The following is a 27,588-nucleotide window of genomic DNA, read 5'->3' on the forward strand; positions in this document are numbered from 1 at the left end:
CCATCCTGTGAATTTTTAAAAAGCCTTTCCCCCCGTGTACTCCAGACCTCAGCTAATTTTTGAAAATTCCCTTTGTCAACTTTGTTTTCATTCAAAGAATGTACCCAAGGTCTTGAGCCATCAACTCATCAGCTTCAATATCATCAGGGCTCGAACAATCAGTAGAAAGGTTCAGATGTACACCATCATCAACACTCAGGAACAGAAAACATTGAGAGCCTCATAAATCAAAACACCACAGAAAGTGGTGGTGATCTCATAAGTACAGCAAGGCTGCAATCTTAGCATAAATATGTAAATCTGCAGGATTTGTTTATTACAAAAGGTCAGTTTCAAGAATCCATCATTTAACTTGCACTGTTTAAAATGTTTTACTCAGTGACAATGTAAACTCACACAGCACTTTTAGCATTTAAATATCCCAGTGCTTCAGAGGAATGTTTTCAAGTAGAATTTGATACCAAGCTGCCTAACGAGATGTTAGAATAAATGACCAAATCTTTGGCCAAAGACCTTCAAGGAAGATGGGAAAGTTTAGGGAATAAATTTCAGACTCTCAGGACCTCAGCAGTTAAAGTCATGGGTACCAATAGTGGGAAGGAGGGATTGGGGGGGGGGGGTGCCGGGATGGAATGGGAATGGATTAAAATCCACACTGTGAAAAAGGCCAGCATAGGACAAGGGCAAAATCTGAGGACTGAGAGCCTGCAGGGCAGGAGGGTGGTCAGGTCAAGTATGGGCTATACTGAAGTCATTGGGTAACTCTTTAGAAAAGGCATTTGACATTTTTTGGGGGGTAGTAACGGTGGGCAGGGATTGGGGGGTGGGGAAAGCAGAGGATTGACAATGGGTAAAATTGCACTGGCGCACACACAATGGGTTGAATGGCCTCTTTCTGAATGAATGAGATCCTGTATCCAGGGCACTTCAATGCCGGGTAACTGTCATCTGTGGTCATCTGGTGGCATCCAGTGATGTAGCTCATCTGTATGCCAAGCTTCTTAGAGGGTTGTCACTCTTAAAGCAATAATGTTCATTGGTGGAAGGGGGTTTGGTCATGGCTTCTAAATGGAACTGGATAAATTCTCATGAAAGAAGAACGTTTGCACGTCTATGAAGAAAGAATAGGGAAGCAGACTAATTACACAAATATCCCACACCCAGCAAAGGAATAATGGACAAATGACCTCCTTCTGAGCTGTAAGTGGCCACAATCATAGGAGGAAAGTTAGAGCGAACTTCACTGAAATGCTAATAGGGAAATGGAGCCATGACAGTGTGAAGGCCTATGGCAGCAATCAATTTCCAATCAACCTCAGCAGCTTTGAAGTTGACTACCACAGATTACCCTATGGCACAGGTTTATCTCAAGCTGAAACATGGCCATGCAGCACATAGCCATGCATTCTTCAAAAGCTTGACACACAGCCAACTAACTACATATCTTTTTCAAAAATCACATTGTGTACTCTTACCGCAAGTGATTTCCACTATGGCAGAGAAATTCGACTTAAATGTGAGTTATAAATGTATGCATAGATACTTTATTTTAAGAAAGGCTTACAAATGTACCAAGAATAAGGATGATATGTGTTACAGGCAAGGCAATGAAATCAACCAGGCACAAATGAAGCAAGAATGAAATACTACTAAAAATCAGGATGTTGCAAAGTGTGATGTGAACAGATCTATAAATCAAACATAAGCAGAGTAAAAATCAAAACAGCGGCAACATACCATCAAAGGCTGACTTTCACCCTAATGTGATTTATTTTTTCCATTTATCTTTCAGCGATTTCATCAAGGCAGCTGAAGATGTCACATCTAATTTGTCCCAGGCTTTAGGGAAACTACACGAGCTCAGGTTCCCCGGAGAATTTAGGTCTGGTGTCAATCAGGCTCCTCTCCTCGTTTCATCCAGTGAATTAGGGTCTCTCATCCAGACACTCAGGCATCTCAGTTTTATAACTAAATAGTTAGAATGACAACAGTAACAGGATTCTAACTTAATTCAGGAAGCTGCTTTGTTAAAATTAGGCTAAACTTCTTGCTGAAGTCGGGTATCCCACAATGTTCCACAATTAATTTGTATCTTTCCCCACCCTGTTCGGCTCAAAATGGTTCGTCTGTCATTGGTTGGGCATGTCAATTAATAATGGTGTGGTGAGGGCAAAAATACATCTAGGACCTCAGTGAATGATGGAGTCAACAATCTATCTCCTCAACCAATGAGATTTAAGAGTGGCAAGAGAAAGAAATGAAAGCCAGAAGAAAATCAGGTTAATTAGAATTGAATAAAGGAAAAAGAGAAAATTTAATTTGAGACAGAGAGAGAAGGAAAAGGAGGAAAACAGGAAAATAAAGAATAAAGTGTAACAAATAAAGCATTTAATGATTTCAACATTTTAAACAATTTATAACATTCAAGAATGAGACTCCAGCATCCAATGTGCTCCCTTTTTGAGCCAGTAATGCACTGTATATTTATGAAAGATTAGGACAGTTCCCAATTGCCTGCAGGGAAATCCAAGGACACTTAATGTGTAAATGCAACAAAGTTCATGAAGGGCTCTTGTGACGTAATGGTAGTGCCAGTACCTCTAAGAAAGAAGGCCTGGGTTCATATACCAACTGCTTCAGAGGTGCATCATAACATGTCCAAACAGGTTACTAAAAAAAACTCCAGTAAATTTCTAAAAATAAAGGAGACTCTCGGACAATGAGGTGTCACTTGTGTAAACTAAACAGAGGGGAAGAATAAATCAAATGTCTGGAGATGGATGGCACTTTGGCAGGAAGAATCGAGGAGCTGAATATTGTTAAATGAAGAAAGCTAGAGCACAAAGGGATTTAGGGGTCCTCATGCATAAATCTCAAACATCTGGTGTACAAGTTCATCAGGTAATAGGGAAAGCAAATGGACTTTTGAACTTATTTCAGAGGGAATGGAGTACAAAATAGGAAAGTCTTGCCAAAACCATGCAAGGCATTTGTTAGAGCATATCTATGATGCTTTCAGTTGCTTTGGACTCTTTATCTAAGGAAATATATACTGGCATTAGAGGCAGTCCAGAGAAAGATGGCCCCATGTATATGGAAGGATTTTCTCATGAGGATAGTTTGAATAGGCTAGGCCTGTACTTATTGGAGTTTCGAAGAATGAGAGGTGACCTTGTTGAAACATACAAGATTCTTCGTGGATTCTTATGCAGAGGTGCTTCATCTTTTAGAAGAGTTGAGGACCATATTTTCTTTCTGTATCCATATCAGCATATTATTTCCAATCGCAGACTTTTTAAATTAACATGCTAATCTCTAATGTGCACCCTCACCAATAGCCTTCTTAAAATCCAATTATAGATCATTCAGTTGTTCTCTATTGTCAGAAAGCTCACTAATCCAAGAAAAATTCCAATGGATTTGTGAAGCATGATTCCCCTTTCATGAATCCATGCTGACCTCTCTGATGAAGGGTCTAGGCCCGAAATGTCAGCTTTTGTGCTCCTGAGATGCTGCTTGGCCTGCTGTGTTCATCCAGCTTCACACTTTGTTATCTTCTATCCAATCTTGTCACTGTTTTCCAAGTGTTACATGATTAAATCTTTTGTGAAGGACTCTTGCATTTTCCTTACATTTGATGTTGGGATAAGCAATCTGCAATTTGGTTTTCTCTCCATCTCCTATTTAAAAATAAAACTCAGGATGGATGAGCTACCCTCCAATCTATCAGAACTGTTCCAGACTCAATGGAATATTGAAAGATTGCCAAGATTATGAGACAACTTCATTAAGTATTCTAGGACACTGTCACCTTGTTATAGGAAGGATATTATTAAACTGGAGCGGGCTCTGGAAATATTTACCAGGATGTTTCTGGGAATGGAGGGTGTGAGCTATAAAAATAGGTCAGAGTGTCTGGGACTTCTTTCAATGGAGCGTAAGATGTTGAAGAATGGCCTTGAAGAGGCTTATGACATCAAGAGGGGCAGATAAGGTGAATAGCAAAGGTCTTTTCCCAGGGGTGGGGGAGTTCAAAACAAGGGGGCATAATTTTAAGGTGTGAGGAGAAGGTTTTAAAAAGGACATGAGGGGAAACCTTTTTACACACAGAGTGGTTCAAGGGTGTAGGGAATTGCCAGAAATGATGGGTGCAGGTACAGTTACAACATTTAAAAGACATTTGGCTAAGTGCGCAAATAGCAAAGGCTTGGAGGGATATGAGCCAAATGCAAGCAAGTGGGGATAATTTAGTTTAGTAACATGGTCAGCATGGACTAGTCGGACCGAAGGGTCTGTTTCCTCTATGACCAGAGGGCATCATCTCAGAATTAGACGTTGCCCATTTTCAGACAGAGATGAGAAGAATTTGCTTATCACAGCGGGTAGTGAATCTGTGGAATTCTTTACTACAGAAAGGTGGAGCTGGACTATTAACTAGATTCAAGGTTGACATCAACAAATTATAATCAATAAGGGCATTAGGGGTAATGGGGAGAAGGCCGGAAAGTAGTCTAATGGATTATCAGATCAGCCATGATCTCATTGAATGACAGTGCAAACTCACTAGCTCAATTATCTACTTCTGCTCCCACATTTTATGGTCTTATGCACAACTTAGTGTGTCCTGTTATTGTTTGAAGTTGCGAACAAACTATCTATTGATGTGACTGTGTGTTGTGAAAAAATTGTAATTGTTCCTGCAGGATTAGTCCAGCAATTCTGTAGTTTAGGGGCCAAGATTTATCCACAAGCCTGAAACTATGCCCCCCAAATTTAAAATGTCATGTCCTTTCAACTAGAATTTGCAAACTGTTTTCAGGAATATGAATGTTTGTACCATCCAGTGCCACTGTGTGCTATATTTCTGGGCACAAAGTAACTGCAATTAAAGTAAATTTCAGGTTTTGAAGGAATAGGTGCCATGTAGATTAGAATTATGTCCTTTTACCTCTGGGTATGAATTTAAATGGGAAGTGGTGTTTCCATGTTCCTGAGCTAATCATCTCAGAAAATGACAGTTCACATCCCACAGGAGAAAGTGGAGAGTTTGAACACTGCTTGAAAATATTGAAAGTGTAAATTTTTTTCTCTAGATTGAATGATTATGAAGCTTTCAGGATGTCTTAAAGGCCCAACTGATTCACCGATATTCTTTAGAGATGGAAAATTGCTGTCCCTGCTTTGTGTGGACCCGTATGTGACTCCAGGTCCATGGTAATGTAATTTCCCCCTGAAATTGTCTGGTAAAGCACTCAAGTCAAGGCAGTAATGAATGGGCAATAAGTGCTGGCCTTCCCAATGGCACCATATCCCAGAAATGATTATCATCAGTGATAGAATGATGTAATCAATCTCATAATTATTTATTTTGCTCACGCATTGATCTCTCTGTCTTCAGTTTCTGCACCATTCCAGCAAAACTCAACACAGGCTGGAGGAACTACATCCCATCTTTCAATTAGGCATATTGCTGTTTTCTAGACTCAGCAATGAGTTCAACAATTTTCAATCACAATTTCTTCCCGCATTTGTTTCCTTTTCTTTACATGTTCAGTCTTAATCTCGCTTTTGTTCTTGTTCTTGCTTTGCTTTGGATATTTAATGGTGTTACCCTCACTGAATCCCTCACCATCAACATCCTGGGGGTTACCATTGACCAGGGGCTCAATTGGACTCACCATATAAATATAGTGGCTACAAGACCAGGTCAGAAGCTAGGAATACTTCAGCAAGTAATTCAACTCCTTACTCCCCAGAGCCTGTCTAAAATCTACAAGACACAGTTCGGAACATGATAGAATATTTCCACAGGCTTGGATGGGTGCAGCTCTGACAACACTCAAGAAGCTTGACACCATCCATATCAAAGCAGCCCGCTTGATTGACGCTACATCCACAAACATTCACTCCATCCACCACTGATGCTCAGTAGCAGCAGTGTGTACTATCAGCAAGATGCACTGCAGTAACTCATCGCAGCTCCTCTGACTGCAATTTCCAACCGCTACCATCTCGAAGTACAAGGGCAGCAGATACATGGGAACACCAGTACTGCAGGTTATCCTGGGACACTCACCATCCTACTAGTATATATATTGCCGTTCCTTCCTCCCTGCTGTTACAGGGTCAAAATCCCGAATCCCCTCCCCAAGAACATTATGGGTCAACCAACAGCCGATGGCCCTACAGTGGTTTAAAAAGGCAGCTCACCACCACCTTCTCAAGGGCAACTAGGGGCAGACAAAATAATGCTGGCCGGCCAGTGAGACCTATGTCCCATGAGTGAAGAATAAAAAGAAAGTTGGCTGTTAGTCACACAGCTCTGGACACTAGTCTTTCTTTACCTACCCCTTCACTACACCTTAACGCTTGTCCCACCAAATCTTGCATGTCTCCCATCTTCAAGATCTTTGTTTTTCTTCCCCGCACTCATAGAACATAGAACATAGAACATTACAGCACAGTACAGGCCCTTCGGCCCTCGATGTGGTGCTGACCTGTCATACCGATCTCAAGTCCATCTAACCTACACTATTCCATGTACGTCCATATGCTTGTCCAATGACGACTTAAATGTACCTAAAGTTGGCGAATCTACTACCGTTGTAGGCAAAGCGTTCCATTCCCTTACTACTCTCTGAGTAAAGAAACTACCTCTGACATCTGTCCTGTATCTTTCACCCCTCAATTTAAAGCTATCATCTGATAAAATCTACTCCTAATCGAATTTTTCCCAGTACTAATGAAAGGTTAATCAACCTGAAACCTCAGCTCTATTTCTTTTTCCACAGACCTTGCTTGGCCTGCCTCTCCCTCTCTCTCTCTCTCACTGCTTCGGATTTTCAGAGTCTGCTGTACTTTGCACTTTGTCCCACGTTTCTCTCACTGCTGTCTGTCGGGGGGGTGGGGGGCTGCAATATATCTGAGCGAGCTCTAGCTGGTTTTTCTGTAAGGTGCAAAACATACTGCCGAGGGAGGGCACAAAGTGGAAACAGGTGTTGGAAAATACAGAATAAAAACAAAGCCCTGTGGATGCTGGAAATCTGAAACAAACACATCTTCCAGCGCAGGATGGCAGTGGAGTAACAGGGCTACATGTCTATTTGCTTTCTTTCTCTGTTTTGCTTTTGCTTCTGCTCTTTCCTTTCGGTCCTTTCTCTTCCGCTCCTTTTCCGTGGTGGGGTTGTTCGATGAGAGCGGGCCACACGCAGAGCCGCAGGTGTGACTCCTTCTGGTTGACAGGAGGCCGGAGGCAGGGCGAGGGCCTTCTCCCAGCGCCCGGGGGCCTGTAGCTGTGGCAGCAACGCTCCTCCAGGGATGGAGGACGACCGCACAGGTGGCAGCAGACGTTCAAAGATGGCGGGGGCTGCAAGGCAACACTGGCAGCTAAAGAGTGACTCGTGGTCTGGCGGTGGAGACCCAGGGACTCTTGGCTCCAGGGCAAAGTGTGGGCTCAGTGGTGTCGGCGAAGTGGGCCCACTGCAAAGACATGGCACCTAAAGTGGAGTGACTTCTACGTTAGTGGGCCCAGCGCTGGCGGCAGTGAAGCGGTGGAGGCTTCCCTGGAGACAAGTTGACAGCATGTGCTGATATTCTGAATTCCCCACTTGTTTGTTTTTCTAATTTATTCCTATGACCTATAATGCCGGACTATTTATTTCTTTACTTTTCAATTTTTTTTGTTTCCTAAGTATTTGATCTTAAGCATCTGTACCTAGGTACCTTTGTACCTAAAATGATGCTGTCATGCAGTGACTGTAAGCTTTTCACTGTACTCATTTGTGTACATGTGACTACAAAGCCAATTGAATTCACACTGGAGCTCTGAAGAGGAGTGATCTCAGATTCAAAAGGTGAACTCTTTCTCTCACCACAGACGCTGCCCCACCTCATGCTTTTCTCCAGCGTTTTCCACGCTTGTTTTTGAAAATAAAGAAATCGAAAATGTCAGACAGTATTGCAATAAAACCAGCTCAACAGGTAGATTTCCCCGAAGTTTCTGATTCACTGCAGAAATGTGTTAGGTTCGTTCAAAGACCTCTTTCAAATTCATGACTACTATCACAAGAGCAATAACGGATGCATGGGAACACCACTCCCTACATCACACTGTCTGTTCCTTCTCTAGCACCGAGACAGAATCCTAGATCTCCATGACCCTCAGCCCTGGGGGTAGACCTGCACCAGACATATTCAGCATTTCAAGAAGACAGCTCGCTGCCATTTCCTCAAGGGCACTTTAGGATCAACAATAACTGGCAACATTGTCATCAGCGCTCTTCTGCCAAAAAACTAATAAATTAGAAACCAAGCCATGAGAAAGTGAGGAACATGGTCTTGGCCTTTTCAAAATGGAATGAAGGGAAATTATTCAAAAAATCCCAATGGGCCCACCCGGTGCACTTCAGACTCTGATTGGCATAAAAATCAGACCCCTATGCGTATTATGGACTGGGGGGCACACAACCTAGAACATATAACAATACAGTGCAGAACAGGCCCTTCAGCCCTCGATGTTTAGCCGACCTGTGAACTAATCTAAGCCCCTCCCCCTACACTATCCCATCACCATCCATATGGAATGTTTATGACTGTTTGTCACAGTTTCACACTGCAAACAGGAACTCACACTTCCTGCTGGCTCCATCTTAGACTGACTGTATCTGTGGAGAGAAAGTTAGTAGATTGAATGATGGTTCTTTAGGATACAAGGGTCAAAGAGTTTGGGGAACAAGCAGGAACAAAGTACTGGGTGGGTTGGATGATCAGCCATGATCACATTGAATGCCAGAGCAGGCTCAAAGGGCTGAATGGCCTACTCCTGATCCTATCTCCTATGTTGTGCAGATGCCAGCCATGATCACCATAGTGCTGGCCCAGCACCTTGAAAAAGTCACAGAGGGTGGTGGGCGGCTGGAACGCGTTGCCAGCGGAGGTGGTAGACGCAGACACGTTAGCGTCTTTTAAGATATATTTGGACAGGTACATGGATGGGCAGGGAGCAAATGGACACAGGCCGTTAGAAAATAGATGACAGGTTAGACGGAGGATCTTGATCAGCGCAGGCTTGGAGGGCCGAAGGGCCTGTTCCTGTGCTGTAGGTTTTTTTGTCTGTTTCTTTGATTGCTTTCCTTGCAGAACTTTCGCTTTCAGGTATTTATTCAAATCCACTTTTGTGCATTCTATCCCCTTTTCAGTTTGCAAGAAAATAATTCACAGGGACAAAAAGTGTCAACTCAAAGGAGATTTATTTAAAAAATAGAAGAATCTAAAAGAAATACTTCAAATGAATTATAACTCAATGTGACTTTTGTTGGAGAGGCAACAAAAAAGAAATCTCACAGGGGATTTTTTAAAAAGTCCGAAAAATTCCTAATGTTTAGTGTTTCTGATGTATTTGAGTCATGGTACCATGGAGATCATTGGTGCAGAGAAAGGCCTTGTAGCTCATTAAGCCCATGCCAGTCAAAAATGATCACCTGCCTATTCTAATCCCATTTTCCAGCACTTGGCCCACATCCTTGTATACATTGGCAATACTAGTGTGCATCTAAATAACAAGGTGTAGAGCTGCATGAACACAGCAGGCCAAGCAGCATCATAGGAGCAGAAAGGCTGACGTTTCGGGCCTAGGCCTTTCTGCTGAAGGATCTAGGTCCGACACGTCAGCCTTCCTACTCCTCTGATGCTGCTTGGCCTGCTGTGTTCATCCAGCCCTACACCTTGTTATCTCGGATTCTCCAGCATCTGCAGTTCCTATTATCTCTGCGCATCTAAATAGTTCCTAAATTTTAGGGGGATTTCAACATCTACCACCCTTTAAAGCAGTGAATTCCAGATAGCCACCACAGTCTGGGTAAAAAGACCTTTCCTCGTTTCCCCTCTAAACAACATGTCCCTTACTCTAAATTTACTCCCTGGCCATTCAACCCTCCACCAAGGGACAATGTTCCTTCCTGTCTACGGTCCACATAATTTTATACATCCGAATCATGACCACTCAGTCTCCTTTGCTCTACCAAAAATAATTCCGGCCTGTCCAATCTCTCCTCATAACTAAAATCCTCCTGGCCGGGCAGAATCCAGGTAAACCTCCTCTGCACCCTTTCCAGTCCTGCCACATCCCTCTTATAAAGTGAATTCCAGAACTGCACACCATACTCTATTTGGGACCTAACCAACTTTCAATACAGTTCCTGCTCTTAAACTCTCTGTCATGGTTAATAAGGGCAAATATCCCATATGCCTTCTTTACCACTTTATCTACTTGTCCATTACCTAAAGAGATTGATGGACATAAACACCCAGGTCCCTCTGATCCTCGGTGCTTCCCAGGGTTCTATTGTTTCATCATGTATTCACTTACCTTGTTTGTCCTGCCCAAGTGCATCATCTCATACTTATCCAATTGAATTCTACTTGCCATTGACCAACCCATCTATATCCTCCTGAAATCTAAGGCTAACCTTCTCCGTATTTGTCACTCCATCAGTTATTGTATCATTCATGAACATAATGACCAACCCTCCTACAATGAAGTCTAAATCACAAAAAGCAAGGATCCCCGCCCCCGCCACAACCGCCCCAAGAGGATCCCCCTCATTCTCACACACCACCCTACCAACCTCCGGATACAACGCATTATCCTCCGACACTTCCGCCATTTACAATCCGACCCCACCACCCAAGACATTTTTCCATCCCCTCCCCTGTCAGCTTTCGGGAAAGACCACTCTCTCCATGACTCCCTTGTTCGCTCCACACTGCCCTCCAACCCCACCACACCCGGAACCTTCCCCTGCAACTGCAGGAAATGCTACACTTGTCCCCACACCTCCTCCCTCACCCCCATCCCAGGCCCCAAGATGACATTCCACATTAAGCAGAGGTTCACCTGCACATCTGCCAATGTGATATACTGCATCCACTGTACCCGGTGCGGCTTCCGCTACATTGGGGAAACCATGCGGAGGCTTGGGGACCGCTTTGCAGAACACCTCCGCTCAGTCCGCAACAAACAACTGCACCTCCCAGTCGCAAACCATTTCCACTCCCCCTCCCATTCTCTAGATGACATGTCCATCATGGGCCTCCTGGACTGCCACAATGATGCCACCCGAAGGTTGCAGGAACAGCAACTCATATTCCGCCTGGGAACCCTGCAGCCATATGGTATCAATGTGGACTTCACCAGTTTCAAAATCTCCCCTTCTCCTACTGCATCCCTAAACCAGCCCAGTTCGTCCCCTCCCCCCACTGCACCACACAACCAGCCCAGCTCTTCCCCCCCACCCACTGCATCCCAAAACCAGTCCAACCTGTCTCTGCCTCCCTAACCGGTTCTTCCTCTCACCCATCCCTTCCTCCCACCCCAAGCCGCACCCCCAGCTACCTACTAACCTCATCCCACCTCCTTGACCTGTCCGTCTTCCCTGGGCTGACCTATCCCCTCCCTACCTCCCCACCTACACTCTCTCCACCTATCTTCTTTACTATCCATCTTTGGTCCGCCTCCCCCTCTCTCCCTATTTATTCCAGTTCCCTCCCCCCATCCCCCTCTCTGATGAAGGGTCTAGGCCCGAAACGTCAGCTTTTGTGCTCCTGAGATGCTGCTTGGCCTGCTGTGTTCATCCAGCCTCACATTTTATTATCTTAGGATCCCAACATTGATCCCTGCAGAACACCATAAGTCACAGCCATAAAAATACCTCTCAACCATTACCCTCTGCGTACTGTCCCGCAGCCAATTCCAGATTGATGTTCAGAGATAATGGGATCTGCAGATGCTGGAGAATCTGAGATAACAAAGTGCGGAGCTGGATGAACACAGCAGGCCAAGCAGCAGCTGCTTGGCCTGCTGTGTTCATCCAGCTCCACACTTCGTTATTCCAAATTAATGTTGCTAAGTTTCTTCAGATCCCAATGCCTTTAACCTTTGCTATCAGTGTTCCACGCCAGACCTTATCAATAGCCTTGCAAGTAGACTATGTTGACTGCATTAGCCTCATCAACACACATGGTCACCTCTTTGAAAAATTCAGTAAAGTTGTTTAGACATGACCTGTCCTTAACCAAACTATACTGAATGCTCTTGATTAATATCTGCCTTTCCAAATGCAGATTCACTCTGCCCTCTGAACTACTTCCAAACGCTTCTCCCCAACTGAAGATAGACTGATTGGCTGGTAGTTTCCTGGCCTCTCCATTGCTGTCTTTCTTGAATAACTAACGTATTGACAATCTGACAGAACTCTGGCACCTCTCCTGTGGCCAGAAAGAAATTGAAATTAATTGTCAGTGTCCCTGCTCTTGTGTCTCTTAACTGCCTGGGATACATCTCATCCAGTCCTTGAGATTCACATTCACTGTGGTAATGTTCCTTACTTTATGACGTTTTTCTAAAGATGTATTCTGCAAAGTGAGACAAATGCAATGAATTTGAATAAAAGAAATAGAAATAGAAAAGCACTGCCAGTAGAAAGATTGTGCTGGGCTTAAGATGGTTTCTTTCATACAGTACACACACCACTTGCTGCAAACTGTAGATTGCTGTGATCTTACCTTGAGGGAAAATATATGAAATGTTTCTCCCTGTCTGTCGGAAAAAATAATTGAGCAAAGCACCAGAGCATCGATTTAACCTTAGAACCCATATCATTCATTTTGTCAATCGCTTTCTGTGGCATGTTTTCATTGCTCCAGCAACAAGAGGTCCATAGAGTGCTTAATCATCTTTGTCAGTATTCATGTGCAGACTTTGATAGTCTTTTCTGTAAGCGTAAGCATTGAGAAAGAAATTGCACCTTTCACATTCTCATCACAAAACACATCACAACCAATCTTTAAAAGTATAATCGCAGTGGTAATGTTGGAAACACGCTGCCCAATTCTGCATGACAAGATCCCGCAAGCAATAATTGCCATTGTTTTTAGTGACCCTTGGTTAAGGGGTAAATAAAGACCAAAAAGAACACCGAATTCACCTCTTCTACTTATTTTGTTGAAAACATGACTGCAGATATGTCCACCTGTGAAACAGATGGGGGTCCACAGTTTAACAGCTCTTAATGGAATCTGTTTATCCAATGTTCTCTCAATACTGCAATGGGAGTGTCAGCAGATGTCATCGTCAACTTATTGGATTAATGCTTGACCACATAACCTTCCAGCCCAGAGGCAGGTGTACCTCCCACTGAGACACAACTTTGCATACAATTCCTTTCCTAACCGGATAGTCATCAAGTTATGGAATCCCTACAGTGTGGAAGCAGGCCATTTAACCCGATCAAGTCCACACTGGCCCTCTGAAAGGCATCCTACCCAGATCCTCCCCATTCCCACCATCCTATCCCTGTAACTCTACATATCCCATGGCTAATCCGGCTAATCCATTTAATCTATGGGCACTTTCCCCATGGTCAGTCCACTTAATGTGCACATCTTTGGACTGTATGAGGAAACCGGAGTACCCCGGAGGAAACCCACACAGACACAGAGAGAACGTGCACACTCCACACAGACAGTCACCCGAGGGTGAAATCGAACCCGGGCCCCTGGAACTGTGAGGCACCAGTGCTGACCACTGAGCCACTGTGCCACGAGTGTTTTAAATGAAGTAATTGTCAAAGCATTAGTAGTTATGCATAGGAGTCTATCCAATATATCTATTACATTTTAGAAAATATTTTCAATCTTCAGTTTCGATTTCTCAAGTTTGCATTTTTGTTCTCTTGTCAAAGTCCAAATTAAATTGATTATTTGCAAGTTTCTACCCAACAACAGTTTAAAAGACCAGCACTTTTACTGTTTACAGGTCAGCGTTAAGAAAAATAAAGTTAATTAGGTTTAGTTTTTTGTTGCAGTTTAAAATACTAATCTCCATAACAGTCTTTCTAATCCAGCATATTAATTTTCATTTCAGAATGTGATGTGTACAATTGCATGCTGTCACGAGTGAACTTGATAAATAGCCAATAGTCATGTACAAATCATTTTTTCTTTTCCGCTTTATAACAGTCTCTTCAATTGACATATCCTTCACATTCCTCTGGCAATACTTGTGAGATTACACTTGAACTGTAATCGTAGACTTAACTTGGCACCCTCTACTCTATCTGCTTGAGAAGATGATGAGTTGCCCACCCCGCAGCCCCCCTGCCACCCGGGTGCTAGGATCCTGGATGTCTTGGAGTGGTTGCAGGGCATTCTGGCGGGGGTAGAGTGAATAGCCAGTGGTCATGGTACACATTGATACTGACAACATAGATAAAAAGAGGTCCTAAAAGCAGAATATAGAGAACTAGGAAGAAATTTGAAAATAGAACCTCAAAGGTGGTACCTCATGATTACTACCAGTGCCACGAGCTGGTCAGCATAGAAACAGCAGGATGTGTGGGATGAGCACGTGGCTGAAATGATGGTGTGAGGAGGAGGGTTTCAGATTTGTGGGGCATTGAGACCGGTCCTGGGGGAGGTGGGACCTGTACAAACTGGATGGGAGTGGTTTGGATGTCTGTGGGGGGTATACTTGGCAGAGTGGTTGGGGAGGGTTTGAACTAGTGAGCCCGGTCAGGTGAGTGAAGTTTCAGTGGGGGAACATTTCGGGAGTAATACAATGAGTTTTAAGATACTCGTGGATAGGCATAACAGCGGTCCTCGGGTGAAGGTTTTAAACCGAGGTAAGGTGAACTATGACAATATTAAGCAGGAACTGGGGAATGTTAATTAGAGGCAGCTGCTTGAAGTTAGACCTACAACCGAACATGCGCGAGTATTTCAAATGGCAGTTGATAAGAGTTCAGGAGTGTTATGTTCCTGTGAGAATGAAGCATACATATGGCATGTTACGTGATCCTTGAATGCCCAGAGATGTTATAACAGTGGACAGAAGGAAAAAGAAAACAAATGTAAGGCCTAGAAGGAAGGGAACTGACAGAGCTCTTGAAGTGTAGAGGGAAAGTAGGAAAGAAATTAATCAAGGAATGAGTTGGGCTAAAAATGGCACGTGGACTTTAATCCAGAAAAATGTCAGATGATGCATTTTGGAAGGTCAAGTACAGATGGAAATTATAGTGAGTACTGATATGCAGAGGGATCTGGGTGTGCAAGTTCACAGATCATTGAAGGTAGTACAGCAGGTAGATAAGGTAGTAAAAAAGGCTGACAGCTTGCTTGCCATCATTGGAAGGGGGATTGAGTATAAGGATAAACAAATTATGCTGCAGTTTTACAGCACTTTAATAGGCCTCACTTGGAATATCGTGTACAGTTCTGGTCACCACAGCATCAGAAGGATGTGGATGCTTTGGAGGGGGTACAGAAGAACTTTACCAGGATATTGCCTGGTACAGGGGATTTTAGCTATAAAGAAAGGTTCTGAAGAAGGATCCTGACCCAAAATGTCAACTTTCCTGCTCTTCTGATGCTGCTTGGCCCGCTGTACTCCTCCAGCTTCACACTGTTCTCTGACTCCAGCATCGGCAGTTCTTACTATATCTTGGATAGACTGTGTTTGGTTTCATTGGAACGCAGGAGGTTGAGGGGCAACCTGATAGACGCTTATAAGATTGTGAATGGTATGGTAGAATGGAAAGTATGAGGCCTTTTCCCAGGGTAGAGGGGTCAATTACTAAGGGACACAGGTTCAAGGTGCTAGGTGGTAGGGGGTGGGAAGGGGACGGGAGTTTAAAAGAGATGTGTGAGGCAGGTTTTACACACAAAGGGTGGTGAGTGCCAGAGGAGGTAGTGGAAGAAGACATAATTTAAGAAGCACCTGGACGAGTACATGAATAGGAAGGGAATAGAGGGATATGGATTCTGTAAGTGAAGTCAGTTTTAGTATGGAAGGGCAAAATGGGTTTTCACTGGCTTGGAAGGCCAAAGGGCCCGTTCCTGTGTTGTATAGTTTTTCGATCTTTCTCCTTTTAAAGGGTCTGCATAAGAAACTAATTTTAAAGTACCTGTTTGAAAACTCCATATTTGGCTGGGTGTTATATTTTATCATATGACTATTCCTGTGGAGCATTTTTTGCTACATTAAAGGCACTTTATAAATCAAGTTGTTGTTGCTTTTTGTCCTGTTCAACCTTTTCTGATAAGATGATAAGAGAATCCGAAGCTATGCGTCACAGAAAGAAAACGTGACCCATGAATCAGATAGAGAATTCAACAGAAACTTCTTTACCAAGGGAAGTGGTTAGAATATGGAATTTGCTATCTCGAAGAAATAGAGTGGGATGAACTGGGCTGGAAAGAGGCTTGTATGAGGAAAACATACCAGCTTAGGAACAAAGGAACATGAGAAGGCTATTCAGCCCTTAAGACTGCTCCACCATTCTAGGTCATGGGTGATTAATCACATCAATGACATTTTTCCCTTCTGTCTCCATAAGTCTAAATGCCATTAATATCTAGAAATCTATCCGTCGCTGTCTTGAACACACTTAATGACAGAGATTCCACAGCCCTTCATAGGCAATTCCAAATGCATACTATGCTGAGTGAAAAACATTCAGTTAAGTGCGATCCTTAAACTGCCTTCTCCCTATTACGAGACTGTGTCCCCTGGTTCTAGACGAGCCCCTCCCTACATTTGGGCAGGGGAATCATCTTTCCTGCATCAACCCTGTGCAACAATGTAATAATTTCATAAAAACAACCAGATCCGAAATGTTAACTCTCATTTCTCTCCACAGCCACTGCCAGACCAGCTGAGCTTTTCCAGAATTTCTGTTTTTGTTTCTGATAATCTTACAAATTTTGACAGGTAACCTCTCATTCTTCTAAATTCTAGAGAACACAGTTGGCATAAAGAAACCAAACATGGGCCAGTTGAGCAAAATAGCCCAAATGCCATTGTCATTCAATGCAGATAAGATAAGATATTAGCTAAATGCATGCCAGAGTATGAAACTATATTGATCAAGGTGTAGTACTGGACTGGATTTAGTGCAACACATAATTAGTGCAGGAAACTTGGTTCTCATTCTCACCTAATCAAGGGACAAGTTCAGCGTCAATCTCTCATTTGGAGGAAAACCTCTGCCGTTTAAATTGGGCTAAAGGGGCTGACATGGGGCTGGAGGCAACACAATGTCAATTAGGCTGATTAATAAACCAGTTGACAGCCATTATCTATGAGCCCACTGCAATTGGCTGGTGGCTGAGGGACTAAATAGAGCCTACACGGGTCTCGTAGTGCCCTTGGAAGGCCACCCACTCTCGAAGGACTTTCAGTAATCTCCACTGAGGATGGGACAGGGTCCTCATACTTAAGCACCCTGTGCCCGATCAAGGAATCCAACACTAAGCAACTAGGAAGTGGCATTAAGCGATGCTCCATGAAAAGCCATTCCAATGCTCATGATATAATCGCTGCATCACAGCATATGACCTGAGGGTATAGGGAGCCCATACTCCATCTTGTCTCAGATCACCTGAAGCATGGGTTGCTGTTGTAACCTATTAGCTCAAATAACTACCTGAATGCTTAGGTAAATGAGGAAGGTAAGGTCTGTGTTTAATAGTCAGCTGTAATAAACATCTGTTGTGTTCTTCAATATCGCAATGTCAATGCTAATTTCTTGTGCTACAAGGAATAAGACATTGCTGGATCAGGTGAAACATTCTGTTGGAGGCAAACTCACAAATTCAACCCTGTGCAACAGTGTAATAATTTCATAAAAACAACCAGACCCAAAATGTTAACTCTGATTTCTCTCCACAGCAGCTACCAGACCAGCTGAGCTTTTCCGGAATTTCTGTTTGGAAATTTGAAAGCAAACTCACGTCAATGCTTTCAATTAAGTTCATAAACCAATAATAAATAGGAACACAGAAAGAGGAGGAGGCAAATTTGAGCATCTCCCCATTCAGCTACATCATTGCTGATCTGTACCTTGACTCCATTATCTGTTTCGGGTCTGCAGCCGAATAGGAAATCTGCCAATCCCAGCTTTGAAACGTACAATTAGCTGAAAGTCCTCACACTCAAAGGTTTCAAACAAATTATATTAACATTTCTGTGAAGATTGTTACTGTTAGGAGGGGTACACTCAAGGTTACCAATGTAGCTTGGATGAACGTTTAATCACGTAACCTCTAAGTACCCCAGCTCCTTTGGCCAGCTGCCAGGTGACTGCACCTCTCTTGCCAATTGGGAACTCGAATGCTTGAATCTTGACAATCAGCCAGGCTGTCCACTTTCCCACGCCAGGACTTTGTTGACCATCAAGCCAAATTCGATCGAAGAAAATGGTGGAAAGACATTTTTTTTTTCTTAAGGCTGCAATGATTTTTCTTCTAGCTACTGCTCTCAGTTGAGTCTTGGAAATTCACCTTCAATTCTTAGAAATGCCAGTCCAGTGAGCTATTTTGGCACCACATTGCTACACAGTTCAAACATTGTTCTCTGCAAATTTTGGGGTAAGCCATGATAAAGGAGAAATGTTCATGTGCTAACTGTTTCTTTCCTACTCTGAAAAGTGTTTTTCTGTTCAAAAATAACACAGACATATGACTGCATACATCATTTCCAAAACTACGCATCCGGTTGTTCCTTTGGGTTTATTGGCCTTGGCACTCTATTAAGGAACAACAGAGACTAATTTTTTTTTAAAATGTATTCAGAATGTCTTTTGCAGTTACTGTTATGCCTCAATTTCTTTGATGTGATGAAATATTTCCCAACTTTTCTCTTGAATGGCCTGGTTCTGATTTTAAGGCTCCTTGTTTTATACTCCCTTACCAGGGGAAATATTTCTCTCTAAATATCTATCAATGACTTTCAAATGCAAAATAAAAATCATAATCAAGTCATCCCTTAACCTTCCATATTCTGCGGAACAACAATCCTGGCTCTGGGATCTCCAGAACAATAAAGAGCTTCATGATGTTAGTCTCGTCTCACATCAGCCCAGTCCATCGCACAAGCCAGCCTCCCAACTCCTGACTCTATCTATACTTCTAACTGCCTCAGGAGAACAGCCAACATAATCAAAGACCTGTCCAACCCCATCACACTCTCTTCCACCCTCTTCCCTCAGTCAGAAGATGTATAAATTTGAATACACATACAAATAGATTCAAGAGCAGCTTTCTCCCCACTGTTATCAGACATTTGGATGGACCTCTCAAATGTTTAATCTGAACTCTCTATCCTTCTCCCTGCACCTTCTCTGCAGCCAGAATGCTGTATTCCCTGACACACTATGTATGGTACGACTTGCCTGCAAAACAACACTTCTCGTTATATCTTGTGACATGTGACAACAATAAATCAATCAATCAAACCTGGATTGTGCAATCTTTCTTCATTACTCAACTCATGGAGGTTTGTAAACATTATTGTGAATCTTAGCTTCTCTCTTTGCGAAGTCAGTATATCCTTATAAAAGTGTGATGATCAAATCTTCAAAGAGTTCTCCAGGTTTCAGTTCTTTTCCCAGTATGATGCCCAAAACAAATAAGAATTTGCATTTCTATAGCATTTCCACAACCGCAAGAACGTCATCACTTTACAAGTAAATTATATTTCAAATGTAATAACTATCAAAGAAAATCAGTTGTCAATTTGCACACTACAGGGCTTCAGAAACATCAGCAAGATCATGATGCAGACTTTTTTTTCAGTGATGTTAAAGCATAATACTCTGCATACTGGAGATCTGAAATATAAACTGTGTTGGAAAACCTCAGCAGATCTGAAAATTATGGCATAACGATACCTGATGCTGGAGTATCCAATAACATCATCAGGCAGAATCTTACTCACTTTACCAATATTTACATATCTTACAGATGGACAGGGATTTTTTAAAATGACAAGCCAACATACTTACAATATGCTTTTAGTGCTGGTTCTTGTTTGCTACATTTGTCCTTTAACAAATTTGTCACTTCTCTGCACCATTGTTTGTATAACTATGTTATACATCATAAAGTTTGAATTGCCCACTGTAAATCCCTTTCTAAGTGCTTTTGAAACAATGCAGGCTTGCAAAACTGTCCTTAAATGAAGCAAATGGGTCACATTTTATGAAGCATGTTAAAGACTTGGAAAGGGTGCAGAAGAGATTCACTAAAATGGTATGAGGGATGAAGGACTTCAGATTTGTGGAGAGACAGGAGAAGCTGGCATTGTTCCCTTTGGAAAAGAGAAGGTTAAAGGAGATTTAATGGAAGTGGACCAACATTATGAAGAACTTTGATAAAGTAAATAAAAAGAAATTGTTTCCACTGATAGGAGGGTCAATAACAAAAGGACAGAGATTTAAATTGATTGTCAAGAGTATTCAATTGGTAATGTGGAAAATTGTTTTTACACTGTAAATTGTTGTAATCTGGAACACAGTATGGAATAACTTAAAATTAAGTCCTCTGTTCGTCTCTCCCTCTCTTGTGATCCTGTACTTTTACTTCCAGTTTCTCATAATTTCTTCTTTCAACTTCAATGGCTCATAAGCAATCTAACCAGGGATAAAAATATCAGAGGCTTCCCTGTTGCCTTCTTGGTTCGTGCTGAAAGGAAATGCAACCAGTTGTTGTTTCTTGCTCTTCCAGCATCGTTACTGAAAATGGCTTCGATTCCCGTGCATTGGACTCTTACCTGCACCTGAGGCCATTTCCAAAGGGCAGTGCCAGCCATTTGCCTGAATTTTCCCATCAAATGATCCTGCTACCTGGGAATGTGCTGCCTGATAAGGCAATGAAACAGGTTCAATAAAAAGGGTTGCTGGATACACAGTAAACTTGAAGGGAAAGCATGTAAGGTTAATGGGAAAGAGCAGAAGGAATGTAACATATTGTATAGCTCCTTCAAAATGTACAAAGGACTGGACATCTTCTTTCTGCTTTGTATCATTCTAAAGTTCCATGAGGGAGTAATATCTGAGCTGACTCATTCTTCAATCTCTTTCTTTATACTTGAGCCAAAGTCATTAAACTTAAGGTTGGGATCAAAAACATTCTTTGTGGAGGTTATTTTCTGAGTAGCATGGTGGTATAGTGGATAGCATGCTGCCTCACAGCGCCAGGAACCTGGGTTCAATTCCAGCTTTGGGCAACTGTGTGGAGTTTGCATGTTCTCCCTTTGTCTGCTTCCTCCCACAGTCCAAAGATGTGCAGGTTGGGTGGAATAGCCATGCTAAATCGCTCCATAGTGCCAAGGAATGCATAGGCTAGGCGGATTAGCCATGGTAAAAGCACAATTACAAGGATTGTGTGGGATGCACTTTGGAGGGTCAGTGCAGCCTCAACTGGCCTCTATCTGCACTGTAGGGATTCTATGAAGAAAATGTCTACCTCATCCGTTCAATATTCTAATAATCTCTCAATTTGTATTGAAATTGGATGAGAAAGCAGAAATACTACTTCAGTTCTCAAACAGTTAAGAGTTTTAAATAACGTAAAGAGAGAACCATGTAATTTACCAGATATACAGTTAGGAATGACATTTAATTTTGTTTGGAGGCAGTGATTACCATCATTATTTCTGTGGTCGGGTTGGGTAAAAGCCATAATCTCAGGGTTACTGGATCCTTAATGGTTGATTGCTACAACAAACAGCTGGCAAAATACATGTAGGATATAATTTAAAAACATTGTCTCATTGTTTTTTTTTCTGAAATCATGATGAGTCAGTAGAGTATTAATAGAACCAGATGTATGTTAGTCAAATTGATAGTGACATCCCTTTAGCCCATATTCCACAAATGTTGCTGAGAAGACAATTAACAAGAGGTAAGGAGATAAGAGCTTCCACTGTTTATGTCATTTCTTTGTTGAATAATGAAGGGTTAGTAAAGGTAAGTGGAGAGTCAACACAGAATTCAAATTGACAAATGTGTAGTCTGGGTTTGAGGATGTTATTTGTAATGTTGATAAAGGAGAACCAGTGGTGTATTTGAATTTCCAGAAGATTTTTCATTAGGTCACACACTGGAGTTTAGTAAATAAAATTGTATTGCATGAGGTTGGAGCTAATATAGTGGGAGTTGAGAATTGCTTAACAGCTAGAAAGCAGACAGTAGGAATTAATGGATCATTCTCAGCATGTCAAGTTGTTACTAGTGGGGAACTGCTTAGCTTAGTGCTGAGTCCATAACTTTTCATAATCTATATAAATGATTTAGATGTGAGGCTCAATGGTATATTGTTAATTGGCTAACAATACCAAATTGAATGTAAATGTACATTGTGAGGAGCATGTAGGAAGGCTTCAAGAAGACTTGAATAGACTAAGTGAATGGGCTGGAACGTGGCAGATGGAATATAACATGGACAAGTGTGAACTTATTCATTTTGGTTGAAGAAGTAGAAATTCAGGATATTTCTTTCAGTTGAAAGATTGGGAGGCACAAGCGTGCAAAGGGATATTGGTGTCCTTGTTCATAAGTGACTCAAAGTTAGAATGCAGGTGCAGCAAGACAAATGGTGTGGATAAGGGGATTTGAGTACAGGAGTGAAAATGTCTTGCTGCAGTTGTATAGAGCCTTTGTATTACCTCATCTTAAGTATTGTGTACTGTTTTAGTCCCATCAGCAACTTACTATAATCAGAATGCAAGGGAAGTTCAACAGATTAATCCATGAACTGTGGGATTGTCTTAGGAAGAGAGATTGAGGAGACTGGAGTTGCTTAAAGTTTAGCAGAATAAAGGTTGACATCACTGAAACATAGACGTATTTAACAGGGTGTGATCTGGTCTATAGAGATTTTTCTTCTGGCTGGTGAGTCTTAAATCAAGGGAGATAAAGGAAGTATAAGGGCCATTTGAGACAGAGCAGAGATGGAATTTTGTCACTCAGAAGCTGCCGAATTGTTAAAATTCTCGAAATCTGAGGATAGTTGGAGTTCAATCATTGAGCAGGTTCAGGACAGAACTTAAATGGGGATTGACGACATTAAGCAACTTGGAGAAATTGTGGGAAAGTGAGCATTGATCTAATTCAATGGCAGAGCAGACTTTATGGGCTGAATGGCCTACTAAAGTTTCTCCTAACGACACCATATGTTTAACAAATCCTAATCCAAGATCGATCTCCTGAGGTAGATGCTGAATTTATTCTAGTTTGAGAAAGAGAAGGCCAGATTTCTTCTGAATTCTCCCTCCACTTGAGAGCCAATTACAATTTTGTATTAGCAACACACAAATGCTACTTCACCCAATTGGACTAAACCTGCTATTTTCAGATGTAGCACTTACTTCAGGTTCCTCAAAAATTTCCAACAGTCTTCAAAGCTTTCTTGTACTCTCCAAATGCATCTGCAAATTGGGAGGACAGTTTACATAGATAATGATTTGTATTTCCATTAACTGTAGGTGTTTGAGGATGATATTAATGAGGTTTTCAATATAAATAAAAGGGGTTGATGAAGTAGATAGAGGGAACCTGTTTCAGAGGGGTGAAAATCTTAAAATCAGAGCCAGGCTCTTCAGGAGTAATGTCAGAAAACACTTCTTCACATAAAGGAGAATAGTAATCTGGAACTCTCTCCCCAAAATTGTGTATAGTTTTGATACCAAAATCTAAAGAGGGAATATACTTATTGTAAACAGAGTTCATGGGAGTTCACCAGATTAATCTTTGAGATGGTAGGTTTGTTCTGAGAGGAGCAACTGAAAACACTGGGCCCATATTCTTGAGAGTTTCAAAGAATGAGTGGTGAACTAATTGAAATTATTAAATTCTTACAAAGCAGGACAGACTGGATGTGGATGAGGTGCTTTCCCTGAATCAATGTAATGGTCCAATTGAAGATTTCACAAACAGATGAATAGATTTTTGTTGGTTAAGGGTTGCAGGAACAAGGCAGGATGATGGGGTTAAGATGCAGGTCAGCCATGATTTAATTGCACAGTGGGAAGGCTCAATGAGTTGGTTGGTTTCCTTCAGTCCTATACAAGTGGAATGTACTTTCTACACAATTCTTAATTTTTTGACCTGAACAAAATACCTGTAGGACAAAAAAACTGTGGAGAACTATGAAGGAGATGAATAGCAAATATATAGTTAGAGTTTCAACCAGGAGCACCATCTGGGAAAGCTAAATCAAAACCCTGTAATGCAAACACATGCATACAAATTCCATAAATTCCACTATCCTTATAAATCATCACAGTGTGGGCTGAGAGATGGAGGAGGGAGTTCAAACTAAAGGGAACCCTTACTGAGACATATTTAGCCATCTTCCTGCACTTAGCCATTCCTGAAACTAGTCTTAGAGATTATTTGGAATGTAGCCAGGTACATGATCCCAAGAAGGCTCAGCTCAGTGCTTGACAATTCAATTGCTGGAGAGAAAGGGGTCCCATCCCTAGTTTAACCACTGGAAGATGCATTCTACCTCTGAGTTGGAGTGCATATCTGTCCACAACAAACAAGGATGGAAATGAAAGCTTATAGCAATGGTGGGGCTGGGGGTGGGGGGGAGGGGTCAGGGTGGTGCTGGAAAAGCTATTTTCTCTAGAAAGAAAAGGACTGAAAGAAACATGAAAGACATCATAAATAAGATTTGATAAAGAATAAAGATAAAATGTTTCCACTTGTGGGTGACACCAGGCACAAAATAGTCAGTAGAAATCCAATGAAGAACTCAGGAGAAACTGGCTGGAGCTAGGAAAATACATGGAAGATATGAACCTGTTTGGGAAGAACCATTCAATGCAAAAAGCCTTCAGTATACACACCCAACAGCTATAGTATTCAAGGTTCCAGTCCAGCATCCCCCAGTTATATTGAACTAAATTTCAAAACAAACTTCAGATCTAAAATAATGAAGTGTGAGACTGGATGAACACAGCAGGCCCAGCAGCATCTCAGGAGCACAAAAGCTGACGTTTCGGGCCTAGACCCTTCATCAGAGAGGGGGCTGGGGGGAGGGTTCTGGAATAAATAGGGAGAGAGGGGGAGGCGGACCGAAGATGGAGAGAAAAGAAGATAGGTGGAGAGGAGAGTTGCAATGGGAGAGAGATTCCCTGAGGTTGGTCCGGAGGGAGGAGGGTAACTTCTTCAGGTTAGGCATCCCTGGAAGAGGCTTCGCTATATTGCTTCAAGTGTAATTAATCAGATCTAATTACACACCCAGTAACACAATAATCTTACCAATTGTTGACATAAATATGCCCTAAATTGTAGAACTGGCTCATAAAATATTTCCAAGTGTTCCTAGATCTAATAATTTCACTGGCTCTGTATCTAAATGTCCAACCTATAATTTATGTCTCTTTGTCCATTGAAGCATAATTCAAAACCCACAAATTCTGGGTGTACAAACGATAAAGTGTACAAACCATAAAGATTTGATTTCAAATAGTAACACATCAGGCAAATCAAAACTGACAGTTCAATTATCTTCATTTGTGGGAAACCTGTACATTTTGGTAACTAACTTCCGCAGGTGCTATGTACAAATCGGGGTATCACTTCATCGCTGGACGCATGCAACATGTAAACAATCTGACCAAGCACAACACACCCAGAGCTTTGTGGCCCATGTGGTCTATCATTAAGTCCACTTATATGCAAGCAGAATGCAGGGTTGCCAACTCTGGTTGAGTACATTCTTGGATGTTTTGTTACATGCTGTCTGACAATGCTACCCATCCCGATCTTGTGTTCAGTTGCCTCATATTTCTTCCTTCATGATCACCCTCCTCCCTAAATCAATTGTTTAAGCAATCAAAAATAATTAAACCTAGAGGGTTTATTTTAATAGGCAATGATGTTTCTCCTATGTTTGCTGTAATCTGTTATTCCTGGTCAATTTTGGAGAGGTCAGCTACCCAGCTCACCTGGCTTCAAACATTGATGCAGTATAAATAGTTTACCTCCACAAATTCTCCCATCGTAGCTTTCACAGAGCCAGTCCTGGCACTCACACCGAGAGCCATAGTATTTGCCTGGTTCGCTGTCAAGGCAGATGCACACACCACATTCACACTGTCCCCTGCCACTGCAGATCAAACCATCATGAGATCTACAGCGTTTCTCTGATGATTCCAATGACAACTCGCAAGTATCAGACTGCCTTAAATTACAAGAGGAAAAAGAAAGATAATTTTAGAACAAATTAACTCATGACAAAAACTTCATAATACTGGAATTTCATTACAAAAATTCAAATAATCAATAAACTAAACACAAAAAAACACATCTTCCACATTACAGACAAAATCATTCTATCAATTAAAACACGAGAAGGGACATAAGTGTGTAGATGCATGCTGCCTTGAAAGTGGAGTCATCGGTAGACTATGGGTGGTGAAAAAGGCATTTAGCACACTTGCCTTCGTTGGTCATAACATTGAGTATAGGAATTGTGATGTCATGTTGCAGCTGAACAGGACATTGGTGAGGCCACTTTGAGAATGCTGCATACAATTCTGATCGCCTTCCAAAGGACAGACATTGTTAAACCTTAGAAGGCCCAGAAAAGATTTACAAGGATATTGCTGGGATTGGAGGGTTTGAGTTATAGGGAGAGGCTGAATAGGCTGGGATTATTTTCCCTGGAGTATCAGAGGCTGAGGGATGACTTTATAAAGATTTATAAAATCATGAGGGGCACGGATAGGGTGAATAGTCAGGGTGTTTTTCCTAGGGTGCGGGTGTACAAAACAAGAGGGCTGCGGTTTAAGGGGAGAGTGTAAGGCATTTGGATGGGCATATGAATAGGAAGGGCTTAGAGCGATTTGGGCCAAATGTTGGCAAATGGGACTAGTTGGACTGATGGGTCTGTTTCCGGACGGTATAACTCTATGACTTTATGTTATTTATGAAGTTGTATTATTTGCAATAAAGAACTAATCAAATGTTTTAAACAATTTATTTGTGATAAATGTGTATGCAGGGAAATCAAGATAGCAAAGTGTGAAGCTGGATGAACACAGCAGGCCAAGCAGCATCTTAGGAGCACAAAAGCTGACGTTTCGGGCCTAGTCCCTTCATCAGAGAGATGAAGGGTCTAGGCCCAAAACGTCAGCTTTTGTGCTCCTAAGTTGCTGCTTGGCCTGCTGTGTTCATCCAGCCCCACACTTTGTTATCTTGGATTCTCCAGCATCTGCAGTCCCCATCATCTCTGAATGCAGGAAAATCAATTGGATTTATATTCAAACTATTAAATGTAGATGTAGTGAAATTGCATATATGGATTTGTAAACTTTAACATATTTGCAGTTTAAATATAGATCTTACATAGCAATTAATAAACCATAGATTAACGGATAAATTAATAGCACATTTTAAAACAATTCCATTTGTTTTAAAATGTCAGATTCATCAAAAGCACTATGTATTAATTCTTGAAAAAACATTTCTCCTTGGATGTTGAGTCTGTGAGTCAACTGAACATTTTAGAACTGAGATTGATGGATTTGTTTGTTAATTATATAAAAGTATATGGACCTATGGTGGGGAGGTGGAGTTACTATGCAGATTTAGGATTGAATGATGAAACAAATTTGATTGGTAGAATAGTTTACTGTATTTTTCTTTTAGTAATACAGGAATGTTATTCTGAGCTGCATATTCTTTGTGGAGCAAATGACAACATTACATGTATAACTACACTTTTTGACAGGAAATGGAG

The 27,588-nt window shown here is 41.8% G+C and overlaps 1 protein-coding gene across 3 annotated transcripts in view; it reads right to left on the reverse strand.

Annotated features, from left to right (window-relative positions):
• The window catches only part of itgbl1 (integrin, beta-like 1), a 182,720-nt gene that overhangs the window by 149,601 nt on the left and 5,531 nt on the right, over positions 1–27,588 (reverse strand). For all 3 annotated transcript variants that reach the window (XM_059646457.1, XM_048532714.2, XM_048532715.2), the window contains exon 2: positions 25,829–26,028. In XM_059646457.1, the coding sequence (XP_059502440.1) occupies positions 25,829–26,028 (200 nt within the window). The remainder of the gene's footprint in view (positions 1–25,828; positions 26,029–27,588) is intronic.

Source organism: Stegostoma tigrinum, chromosome 6 (genome assembly GCF_030684315.1).
Source record: "Stegostoma tigrinum isolate sSteTig4 chromosome 6, sSteTig4.hap1, whole genome shotgun sequence".
NCBI classification, from domain to species: Eukaryota; Metazoa; Chordata; class Chondrichthyes; order Orectolobiformes; family Stegostomatidae; genus Stegostoma; species Stegostoma tigrinum.